General features: G+C 44.1%; 1 protein-coding gene across 1 annotated transcript in view; it reads right to left on the bottom strand.

The window, feature by feature from the left end:
- The window catches only part of LOC143300048 (scavenger receptor cysteine-rich domain-containing protein DMBT1-like), a 36,614-nt gene that overhangs the window by 195 nt on the left and 23,919 nt on the right, over positions 1 to 12,500 (bottom strand). Inside the window, exons 11-17 of the mRNA XM_076613601.1 lie at positions 11,080 to 11,279; positions 9,437 to 9,628; positions 6,932 to 7,266; positions 2,991 to 3,010; positions 2,662 to 2,713; positions 1,335 to 1,392; positions 1 to 778 (exon numbers count right to left, since the gene is read on the bottom strand). The exon at positions 1 to 778 is cut by the window's left edge and continues 195 nt beyond it. Of these exons, the coding sequence (XP_076469716.1) occupies positions 205 to 778; positions 1,335 to 1,392; positions 2,662 to 2,713; positions 2,991 to 3,010; positions 6,932 to 7,266; positions 9,437 to 9,628; positions 11,080 to 11,279 (1,431 nt within the window). The 3' untranslated portion in view covers positions 1 to 204. The remainder of the gene's footprint in view (positions 779 to 1,334; positions 1,393 to 2,661; positions 2,714 to 2,990; positions 3,011 to 6,931; positions 7,267 to 9,436; positions 9,629 to 11,079; positions 11,280 to 12,500) is intronic.

The following is a 12,500-nucleotide window of genomic DNA, read 5'->3' as shown; positions in this document are numbered from 1 at the left end:
TCAGAAAAAAAATGAAAGAAAAAGAAAAAAAGAAGAGTTTCCCCCTGATTCCGTTCGCTTTCATTCTCTTGTCATTCCATTTTGTCATCGCTACATTGGTCATCGATCGACATATCCTTCATATGGTTATGGACATATCCCCTCATATGGTGAACATATCGTTCACTCTAATCATCATCATCATCGTTGTCGTCTTCGTCACTGTCATCCTCGTCGCTCTGACTTTGCGCTGCTGCGGTTGTTGTTGGTGTTGGGGCTGCAGTCGTGGTTGGGGATGTCATTGGCGATGTTGTTGCAACTGCCTGGGTTGGAGCTGTTGCCGGGGGTTCTTGTGTTGGTTGTGGCTGTTTTGTTGCTAACGGTGGTGTTGTCTCCGCCCCTGCTGTCGTATTTGCCTCTGCCGCTGCTGACGTAGCTGTCTCTGCCGCTGATGCTGTGGTTGCTGGTGGTGCTGTTGTTGCTGCTGGTGCTGTGGTTGCTGCTGGTGGTGCTGTAGTTGCTGCTGGTGCTGTGGTTGCTGCTGGTGGTGCTGTGGTTGCTGGTGGTGCTGTGGTTGCTGCTGGTGGTGCTGTGGTTGCTGCTGGTGGTGCTGTGGTTGCTGCTGGTGGTGCTGTAGTTGCTGCTGGTGCTATAGTTGCTACTGGTGGTGCTGTGGTTGCTGGCGCTGGTGCTGTGGTTGCTACTGGTGGTGCTGTGGTTGCTGGTGCTGGTTCTGTGGTTGCTGCTGGTGGTGCTGTAGTTGCTACTGCTGCTGCTGTGGTTGCTGGTCGTGGTGGTGCTGTGGAAAGGAAGATAGGCAAAGATTATGTGTATGGAAGGTCACTGATACAGAGATACTCTCTCTCTCTGAAGGGGCGAATGGCTCTGTGTGCTACATTGTAGTTGAGTACGGATATGTTCTTATGACTTAATTGAACACATGTTGCAACCCCATGTTAGTGGAGTTTTCCTGGTCCATCATTACAGATGAATATTTAGTGTATGGGAGGGTTTGAAGGATTTCCTTTCTACACCTCCGTCTTCTTCCAGTGTGCTCTTCAAACAGTTCGGGGTGGCTCAAATGTTTGGTTCGTTTCAACGCAGCAATGTTATAGAAAGAAAGAAAAAAAATGAGAGAGAGAGAGAGAGAGAGAGAGAGAGAGAGAGAGAGAGAGAGAGAGAGAGAGAGAGATCATAGGGATGCAAAAGAGGAAACTTCTGTCGCAAAAAGCCAGGGATTTTCTTTCTAACTGAAAGACAATGCTAGCATCGACATGTGGGGTTAGGGGTGTGGTTGGGACGGTTAAGGGTTAGAGGGAGGGGAACACAACTCCATACACGCGCACTGTACTCACCTGTGGCCCCTTGAGCGATACCCGCCAGTAAGAGCAAGGTAAACAGGCTTAGGTATTCCTGGAAGACAGCACACAGAGAAAAAACACGTTCACTATGTTCATAACTATATCATTCAATATCAGTAGTACCCCCTTTTGGGGGGTCCGGGGGAATGGGGGTGGGGGGGGGGCTTTATGCTTTAAAAATGATGAACAATGATAAACAGGTGTGGGGGAGTGGGGGGGTGGGGGGTGGAGGTCAGGGTTTATGTGGATTACACAGACCACCAGTTATCCGAAATTTACAATACTATAGGTGCATAATGCTTCCAGGAAGAAAGAGAAGGTCTACTACCTGCCCAATATGTTGATTAAAATATTCAATGACCCAAACAAAGGCTTTCGTCTGCAACTGCGAGGAAGTAGCCTACATAAGTATGTACAATGCAAACCTTGGATCACTTTTTTAAATCAAACACTCAGATTCACATAACGTTGCACGTCTTCGATCTGACGTCATGAGTCCAACTATGACAGGGAAAAGAAAAGAAAGAAAAAAGAACTATAAGGGCGTTCTTGATTTTTTTTTTTTTTTTTTAATCATGACGTAAAGGGTTTGAACTGAAACGAGGACAAGGCTCGCTCAGGATACAATCTTTTCTCGAAGACAACCTTTATTAGGATTTATCCCATTGACGATTTGTTATACAGAGCGAAAAAGAGGCTTCGGTCGGTACACTTATGTTGCACTGAAAATGAGATGAGCTAAATTTGAAATTTTCCAATCTTGAAGCTGAAAGAGAAATGAATATGAAACGAACTACCTTTCATGAGGGAAGCAGAATGAGCATTAGGCCTATTACATTTTTTTTTTTTTACATCTGGCTCCCTGGGTAAAACAAATTATCTATGTAAAGTAAATCAACTAATAAATGAATAAAGGAGTGAATAAATGAATAAATGATTAAGATAAGATAAGATAAAATAAGACAAAAACCGAGAAAATAATGATATACACAGGATATTCTTATTTCATATTCAAGAAGAGGAAAAAGATGTAGCCTATTCATCTGGAATGTCCTGAAAAAACACAGAAGCAGAGAGAGAGAGGAACAGCTCGACTAATACTGAATCATCACCAATACAACATTTACACATATTGGAATACATTTGTGTCAGATACAAAAGGTTCACAAGTAAATCATGAAAGTTCACATTATATCATTTAAAGTTCGAATCTTTTTTTTTCTTTAAATTTTTATTTTTATACAATATTCAGGAATAATAATTCCACAATCAATTTTCAGAGAGAGAGACAGACAGACAGACGGACAGACAATGAGATTACCATTGTTTCTGGTGTCGCTGCTTGCTTTCTGCTCTTTGGTTGTCGATCCAGCCTGTCATGACTCCGGTGGTGGTACTGGCTTTTATACCAAAGTTAAGATACCCCCCTGCACCCTCCCCCCACCACACCCCCACACACGTTAATTCTAGCTGCCATGTGCAAGATGTATCTCAGTCAGCGATGGAATAATTTTAGTCTCGTGTCTGCACAGCCCACATTGTAGTTATTGCCAGACAAGGTGCCAGGTGTTGCTGGCTGCTTTTATGAATTTGTCTGCTAATTAATCAGAGCAATTAGTGTTCGGTCACCAGACTATTATCAGTGATTACCTGCGAGCGCGTGCGAACACCTGTGAGGAAAACAAAAATAGAATACTTATACATTTTCTCATAGAAACACATCTACACGTGTGTGGACCTACATGATATGTCGACACACGCTCCTCGCATGGGCACATGTTGCGTCAACGTTCCCATGAATATGGCTTCAGGGTGGTGGAGGTTATTGGAAGGGAAAAAAAGCCCATATCACCAAAACTTTGCCATATATCAGAAATTCCAAAATCAGGTTTTCTTCGAAAAGATTCTCAGTTTTATTTGGAAATTGTACACGGGTCTTCTGTTCTCATGTACATTTGTGTTTTGTCATGAGCGTGCGAGCGTAGGCGTGTGTATGCTGTTGTTTGGGGTTGTTGTTTTTTGTGAGTGTTTTTAAAAAAAAATTTTTTTTTGTGTTGTTGTTGCTTATATATATATATATATATATATGTGTGTGTGTGTGTGTGTGTGTGTGTGTGTGTGTGTGTGACCAATCGCTATGCTTGCTTCAAAAATTGTTTCACACACAAGCTACAGCAGACGACAGTTTTCACAACTAACCCGCATGTGACGTCACTCCCAGTTTGAACGCAAAGCCACTTACATCATTTTGTCCTCCTCCCCAGAGAACCTACTCGCGGCTCGACCAGTGTCGTGTCGCGGTACCCTATTGGCTGAGCTGGAATCTGCGTATTTAATTAATATCTCTGTTGTCAGATCAGTAAAGTACAAGTATTATATTCTGATAGAATCGTCGGGATTCCATCTTTAAATCTATTCCATTTATGTTTACCTACGTTAAACTGATTTAATGCAGTTTGAAATTTTCAGCAACGAGCTCGTTAAAACTGACCCTGTTCAGGTGACTTAAATTAAGATTATAAATTCATCTTAAGTAATCAGCACCTCATTTTATACTCAGTATAAAGTAGGTGTTGAGCTCTTTCTTTTGCAACTTATCCGACGTAAATCTGTTCAGGAATCATTTAGAAATCTATCACTGAACACCTTGTTAGAAACAGTTTCTCTCAGATTGGCCTGATTTGATCCGATCTGCTCGCAGCACACGTGACTGTCTTTGCAGTCCGCTTAACTTGCATAAATTGGCACAGTGAGTGATGAGTGGTCACTTCATACCTGGTCAGTCATCTGACCAGAGCTGCTCTCTCTCTCTCTTGCTGCGTCGCAAAGCAGTGTGAGTGTGTGTTCTCACAACGGCTGACATCTCGCTACGTATCCCTGTAAGTACTAGTGTGTAGAATATGTTGATTTGTAAATTGTATTATTCGACACAGTACTTGTGTTCATATGACTTATGAGTATGTTCAGTTATTGCTTTGTTCAGTTAATTCTTTCTTCAGTTATTGCTTAGACATGTTAGTCACAACTCCGCTATGATTGATCTAAATAATTGCCATGTCGTCACATGCTTGGAGCAGTGTTCCATTTGATTCTTATTAACGTCACAGTCAATGACGTCTCTGGACACTGATAGTTTTGTTCCAGAATATTCTAGTGAGTGCATATGACGCGTTCTTTCTCATTTGCTGTCACTGATGAAGGTTACAGTGTTTCACTGATTCTCAGTACTCTAAGATGTGTGTAGTATTCTGTCATGATTACAAGATAGTGTTGGATTAATATCAGTTATTGGTTAAAACCACCTGATATGTATCAGTCTGTTAATTGTAATTTAGTTATCATGCCCTCTCCTATACGGCTTACTCCAGTATAGTGCAACATGATAAATTGATTCATTTGAGTCACTTTGACACAGTATAAGCTTTACGTAATCTATACTGTCAGTGTACTTTCACTAAATCAGCATAGCTTCAATCACTTTAACTGCACTATTTAAATGTATTAGAAATTTCATTTGATGTCAGTGTTTGGTCTTCACAAATATGGATTACCAAGTGGTAGTCTTTCCATGTAATACGTATACATGTGCTTTACTATTCACTTGTGCCGACATATTGTGCTAATGACATTTGTTTGTGTCATTCCAGGCACTGTCTTCTCTTAGGTCTTCTCTTCTTTGTCTTCGTCTTTTTATATCTCTTCATATATCGTTCTTCTCTTTTTTATATCTTCTCTTCTCATGTCTTCTCTTCTTATATCTTCTCTTAGTTCTTCTCTCATTGTCTTCCTCTTAGTTCTTTTCTTCTGTTCTCATAACTATTGTAAATAAAACAATAGAAAAACCCATTTGTGACTGGCCTCTATGTTCCTGGCCTGTGTGCGGGAATTCTTGTCTATCCTTTCATTCAATCATTTAGTTAGTTCTTTTGAATAACCACTCGGTTCAGGTAACACGGCTATATATATATATATATATGACGTGATTCATATTTCCAGTCCGTATTTGTCTTTGGATATATAATTCTTCATTTTTGTTCTCGAATCTCATTATGTTGCTGAATGTCATTTCGTATACTATTGTATGAGTATTTTTTCACGGGTGGCAATTAAAGTTCATTATACTGAGAGTTTGAGTCATATAAATGCTGTAATATGATCACCAAATGGCTTACAGATTTGACACACTATGGCTTTCAATGTCCTGTATATGTGTATTCAAAGTTATTATTACAGTCATTGTAATGCTGGGACTTCAGAGCTAGAAAAGATTTATTTTTTTAGAAATAAAAATTAATAGGCTACTTTATTCATTGTGTAATGTCTCGAGATGCAGGACTTTTTCTTCTTCAGAAATCAAAGCTTTTGATGTAAGGTCACCAACCTGTACACATTTTATTATATATGTCGCACACACACACACACACACACACACCAAACCTTTTGCAGAGCAAAGTACAATAACTAGTACGGGACAAACTGATGATATAACTAAATATATATATAAAGATACTTATTTAAAAATAGTTTAGACACATGTCTTTCATTTACGATTGGGATCTCTCTGCTGTAATACATAGAAAATAAACAATGGTCTAAGGCATTGGTCTTTATGAATAGAATATCGGAGTTTCAGTTTAACCTAAACAAGCACTGCATATGATTCATATTCAGATATACAGTGACATCATCGTCCTGAACAGTTGCGATATCAGCAATAACATGTTTTGTTGCACGTGAGAATCACTCGCATAATATTATACACTCACGCACACTCACTCGCACACACAAAACACGCACTCGCGTACGCGTACTAACACATACACACACGCATACAGCCAACAACCCCCTCTTTCCCCCACCACACACACATGTGAAGGAAACAGCTGGTGTGCACATCCACCATATGAGGTAACATTGTTCTGTTTGACAGCTCTGCTCCTAAACAAACCGCATGCCCACTAAATATTCACTGGGATGAAGAGGCGGGGTATAAACTATGTTATGTGTGTTCACACACACACAAATATAATTATGTATATATATAGATTTGTATAGAAATATGTATGTATGTATACATATATATATATATATATATCTGTGCGTGTGTGTGTGTGCTTGTGAGTGAATGTGTGTATATGCGAGAGAGAGAGGAGAGAGGGAAGGAGAGCCTGTGTGTGTGTGTGTGTGTGTGTGTGTGCGTGTGTGTGTGTGTGTGTGTGTGTGTGATGGAGAGACAGAGGGAGAGAAAAACAGACAGAGAGAAACAGAGAGACTGAGAGTGTGTACGCATTTTTGTATGTGTGCGCACATGTGTAGGTATGTGTGACAGAGGGAGAGAGAGAGACGGACAGACAGACAGACAGAGACTGAGAGACAGAAAGAGACTGAGATGGGGAGACGGGCAGACAGACAGAGACAGAGACGGAGACAGAGGTACAGATAGAGGGAGCAGCTGCTCTTTTTCTTTTATTTATCTTTTTTTGTGTGTGCATAATTATGAAAATATGTCAAAACCAGCACTAAGTCTTGGATTCAGCTCAAATCAATCATATTGAGATTAAAAAAAAAAAATTAATAAAGATCAGAGAAACCTTGGCTTTCCTGTGAGACCACGTCATCACCGTCATTGACACTGAATTCCTCACTCCCCTCCTCTTCCTCCTCTCCAGACTGCTGAACAAGCAGAGGTCCGAAAGACACGTGCCTTTGTTCCAGAAACGTTGCAGAACGTTCCACGCTGCGTCGAACAGAGGCGGGTTGAAGGCAGCCTTCTTGGCAGCGTGACGTCGTGTCTGACGCATTACATATCATGACGTCACAGTGCAGAAAGACGATGCTGCTGGTTCCCACGAACTTGAAAGCCTGGAGGGTCAGTTTCTGTTCTGACCCAGTTCTGTTGTTCTGCAGGGTCGAGTCCAGTATACACCTGGCGGGAAAACTCTTGAATGAGTTTGTGTCCATCATTTAACGGTTAACAAACAATAAAGAGGGCAACTCTCTACATATGACAAGGTACACAGCTTCAATGCTGCTTATGCTATCGATTCAGCTAGCACACAGGTAATTAATGGGTAAATTGCAACAAACCCAGACACTTCCAAATAACAGGAAGCTCCGGCCTTGTCCAAGTACCCATCATTTAACGTGCACACAGCAGCAATGACAGAAGAAGTGTGCGAACACAAATTAGCTTTTATTCAAGACTGGCACAGCCTTTTAGTCCTGAATAATCAACAAATAATATATGACATTACACAACAAAGACATGGTTGCCTCGATGTTTCGTTTTGTTATATACTCGAAAGAAAAATGAGGCCAGGAGAGTAAATGATTAACAAATGAAAAAGAGTGGTAACTCTCTTCATATAGCCTACCTACAATGTACACAACATCAAGTCAATGCTGCTTATGCTACCAATTCAGCTAGCACACAGGCAAATAAAAGGTACAATGGAACAAAACCCAGACACTTCCTCACGAAAGGAAGCCCCGGGCTTGTCCTTATACCAGTCTGTCAACACAATGGACATCATCCCAGCAAATAGACACAGGCCTTCTATAGTGGGACCATTATGTCATCCCCTAACATGTAAGGCAGCAACTTTTCTGATGTTGTTTCCACAACAAAGATTTTTTTTTTTTTTAACGGGACCAGGTAGTTAGCCCTGTGCCCAACTCTCCCCCCCCCCCCCCCCCGCCGCACCCCCCGCCTCCCACCCACCCTCATCCCCCCACCTGGAGGACCAGTAGATTGTGCTTTGTCCGGGCCTCTGCCTTTCGACCATGCTGACTGTCATAAAATCTTCATGGCCGAGAGAGTGGGGATGTATCTTGGGCAAGACATTCTCCATTATAACCAAATACTAGCCCAGATTGTTGGGACAGCAGTTGCCTCCTCTGCTGTTCTGGTGGTCATAGCGAGACACAACTGACTATCAAACACACATACATGCATACCCTTCGACCTGTCTGGCTTGGGTGGCCCTACCAGGACAACAAGCGCCCAACGGCATAGCTCTAGGGGTCCTGTAGGCACACTGACCTCCCACCCCCACCACCCCCCATACCCCACCATGACAAGGTGTTAATCCTTCGGGCACCTGTTTACAGACAATCTGTTGAGTCCATAGCAACATACTTTTCATACAACAAGATATCATTCGCTGTAACTAGGTAACCCACAGTTGTTACAGTAAGATTGCCTTGAGAGTCGATTAGCAAGGCTGTCGACGTATTGTAATGTTTTATGTATGATAGTCTGTCGTGTCCGACTATGACCATCAGAACAGCAGAGGAGGCAACTGCTGTCCCGACAATGTGAGATAGAATTTGATTATAATGGAGAGTGTCTTGCCCGAGTTACATCCCCACTCTCTCGGCCATGAGGATTTTAGGACAGTCGGCGTTGGAAATGGTTCCCAAAGGCCCCCCAAGGCTGCAGCACTAAGAGCCAGTGCAATTTTGCCTCCTGGTTTGAGAGTCGTAGTCCTTCACAAAAGACTAAGCTGTAAATGATTTCCAATTGCAATGGAGAAACCATTGATAATACAGCTTTCACTTTGTTTTTTTTTCTGTTTCTTTTATATAATCTTTTTTTATATTATAGTTAAAACACACTGGCTATGTTTAGTGACTGTCATTCATGTGGAATGTATCAGCACGGTTTAAAGATGACTATAATAAAACCGAAATGCTTCAGACGATTGCTTGGAATCTCATGGAAGGACAGAAAGACCAATGACTTTGTCAAGAGCCAAATAACTATGCTAGCGGGTCCACTGGAACCACTCTTAGCAGTGGTCAAAAGGAGGAAGCTGTCATGGTTCGGGCATGTGACACGCCACAATTCACTGCAAAAGACAGTTCTACAGGGAACGCTAGAGGGTGGTAGGCGAAGAGGGAGGCAAGCCAAATGCTGGATGGACAACATCAAGGAATGGACCAATATGGATAGCGCTACGCTGATACGACAGGCAGAAGATAGAACAGGATGGCGTCGTCTGACTACGGAATCGTCCCTCATGTCTCCTCTACGCCCATCCCGGGCAGGAGAATGAATGGAAAATGGAATAATAAAACCGACGACAGGGACTCACCCGTCCTTGATGATGTCATACTGAACGCCGTTGGGGTTGCTGGTCGGGGTGGCTATGCAATTCTGGGCAAAGACCTCCAGTTCCGGGTGGGCGTTGTCCAGAGAGAAGTGGATGGACACCTCGGCACCCGGGTCCACCACGAGGGCGGGGTCCCCAGGGTGGTACACCTGGCCGCCTTGTTCCAGGTCCAGTCTGAAACGGGTGGGGAAGGTGTGTGGAGAGGTTTTTGGGGGTGGGGGTAGGGTGGGGGAGGTGTGTGTGTGTGTGTGTGTGTGTGTGTGGTGTGCGTGCGTGTGTGTGTGTGTGTGTTGTGTGTGTGTGTGTGTGTGTGTGTGTGTGTGTGTGTGTGTGTGTGTGTGTGTGTGTGTGTGTGTGTGTGTGTGTGAGAGTTACTGTGTGCGTGTGTGTGTGTGTGTGCGTGCGTGCGTGTATGTGAGAGAGAGAGAGAGTGAGAGAGAGAGAGAGTGTGTGTGTGTGTGTATGCTTGCGCTCGTGTGTGTTTGTGAGAGATAGTGTGTGTGTGTGTGTGTGTGTGTGTGTGTGTGTGTGAGTGTGTGCGTGTGATACAGACAGAGAGATGTTTATTTGAAAAGACCTGCACACAGAAAGACTGAAAAAAATAGACGAAACACACACACAAAACGAAGAAACAAACTAACGCGCCATCGGAAAGAATGTGAGAATGTGAGTGCATGCATTGTTCAAAAGAGACAGTATCTAAATATGCGTTCATGCAAGCAAGCATGTAAACATGTTTGCTCACAAGATGTACGCACTAGCATACCTGAGTGAGATTGTTTATGACGGTGATAGTGATTAGTGTGAAGCACTAGGAATACTTTAATCGGATTGGCAATGGCTAGCATTATCATTTACTATCACCATCGTCGTCGTCGCCATTGTTATCATCACCAACATGACGTAGTACTCAGGCACGGAACAGGTTCGTCGTTGTCATCATCATCATCATCATCATCGTTATATTGTCGATGTTTACCTTTGAGATATGATCGTGGTCTGCCGATTTCTACGCAGCATGATTTGTTCTTTTATACAAATGAGCCATCAATTTTGGCACGTTGAGGAAAAAGAAGTTACCATTAACTCACTCAGTACGGCCAGTCCTCTCTTCTCCTCTACACAGACCCCTCGGATGTCCAGTGGGTGTCTGAATGACCCAATCTTTAGCTTTCATCGCCAGAATTGTGGTATTGTTTGTCAACATTCACCTCTTCAGTATAAGAGCCTTCCGCTTGCAATATTTTCATGATGGTAATTGGGGTGAAACGCTGTTAACGTCGTCTCTTTCGCCGTTCGTATGGAGAGAGTTAATGTGACAACCCCCACCCCTCCCCCCAAAGAAAGCGGAAAAAAAAATCAATTAAGGATGCAAAAGAAAAGAAAGTTAAAAACAAAATTTTCGGTTGATAACCTGCCGCACTGAGTACAGGGGAAGAGGAGAAAATGCGGGAAAAAATATTCTTTTAATTAAAGATAAAAAAAAAAAAATTCAGGTATATTCCCTCTTTCATCCTTTATTGAGCATAGGAGGATGGGGGTGGGAGGGTAAGGGGCGTGGGTGAAAGGGGCTTGGGTGGGGGGGGGGGGGGAGGGGGGATTACAAGGGAAAAAAAATCAAATACTTGATAGGAAACTGGCCGTGCATGTCTTGCTGAAAGGTCAGCTGCTCTGAGTGCACGTGATAGACCTGGTGCACGTGCACGTCACGCGGGTAGCGGCACCTCACAGTCACGTTCAGCTTCCGCACAGGGGACACCACTCCCCCCACCGTCACGTGACCGGAAGTGATGTGGTTCTCGTACACCCATTCGTCGCCCTCCGCCTGAGATTAAGGAAGGAAAACATAGAATGGTGTAAAAGAAAACTTGACAAAGCACTACCAATGGGGTTAAGCTTTCGGAATCTTTAATTTCTCTTTACTTTTTTTACACATGCCCGCGCGCGCACACTCACACACACACACGCACGCACATACACGCGCATATGTACGCATATATATGTTAATGTATATATGTATGTATATATATATATATATATATATATATATATATATATATATATATAAAGAGAGAGAGAGAGAGAGAGATTACACACACACACACATCCACCCCCCTCGACACGCACACAAATACCATACCCCACCCCTTGACACACCCACCACCTTCCTCCCACCACACACGCACAAAAAGACACCATACCCCCCTCTCACAGCCTCTCCACCTCCCCTACGACACACATACACCTCCCCCTCCAACACACACACACACACACATACCATACCCCTCCCCCCTCGCACACACACACACCTCTTCCCCCCCACCACACACGTCATACCCCCCTGACACACACACCCTACCACACACACACACCATACCTCTCCCCCTCCCCCGACACTGCTCCTCCCACACACACACACCATAGTCCCCCAACACACACACACCATACCCCCTCCTCACACACACACACACCATACCCCCCCCTCCCTGGACACACACACACACACACCATATCCCCCGCCCCACCCACACCATACCCCCCCCCCTGGACACACACCATACCCCCACCCACACCATACCCACCCCCTCTGGACAAACACACACACACACACCATACCCCCCCACCCACACCATACCCAGCCCCCTGGACACACACACACACACACCATATCCCCCCACCCACTTACACCATACCCCCCTCCTGGACACACACCATATCCCCCCCCCACCCACACCATACCCACCCCCCCTGGACACATACACACACACACCATACCCCCCTCCTAGACACACACCATATCCCCCCACCCACACCATACCCACCCTCCCTGGACACACACACCATATCCCCCCCACCCACACCATACCCACCCTCCCTGGACACACACACCATATCCCCCCCACCCACACCATACCCACCCTCCCTGGACACACACACCATATCCCCCCATCACACACACACCATATCCCCCCACCCACACCATACCCACCCCCCCTGGACACACACACACACACACACACACACACACCATATCCCCCCACTACAC

This window comes from Babylonia areolata, chromosome 25 (genome assembly GCF_041734735.1).
Source record: "Babylonia areolata isolate BAREFJ2019XMU chromosome 25, ASM4173473v1, whole genome shotgun sequence".
Taxonomy (NCBI): domain Eukaryota; kingdom Metazoa; phylum Mollusca; class Gastropoda; order Neogastropoda; family Buccinidae; genus Babylonia; species Babylonia areolata.
Note: the sequence above shows the minus strand (reverse complement) of the source record. Positions and strands in the feature narration are given on the sequence as shown.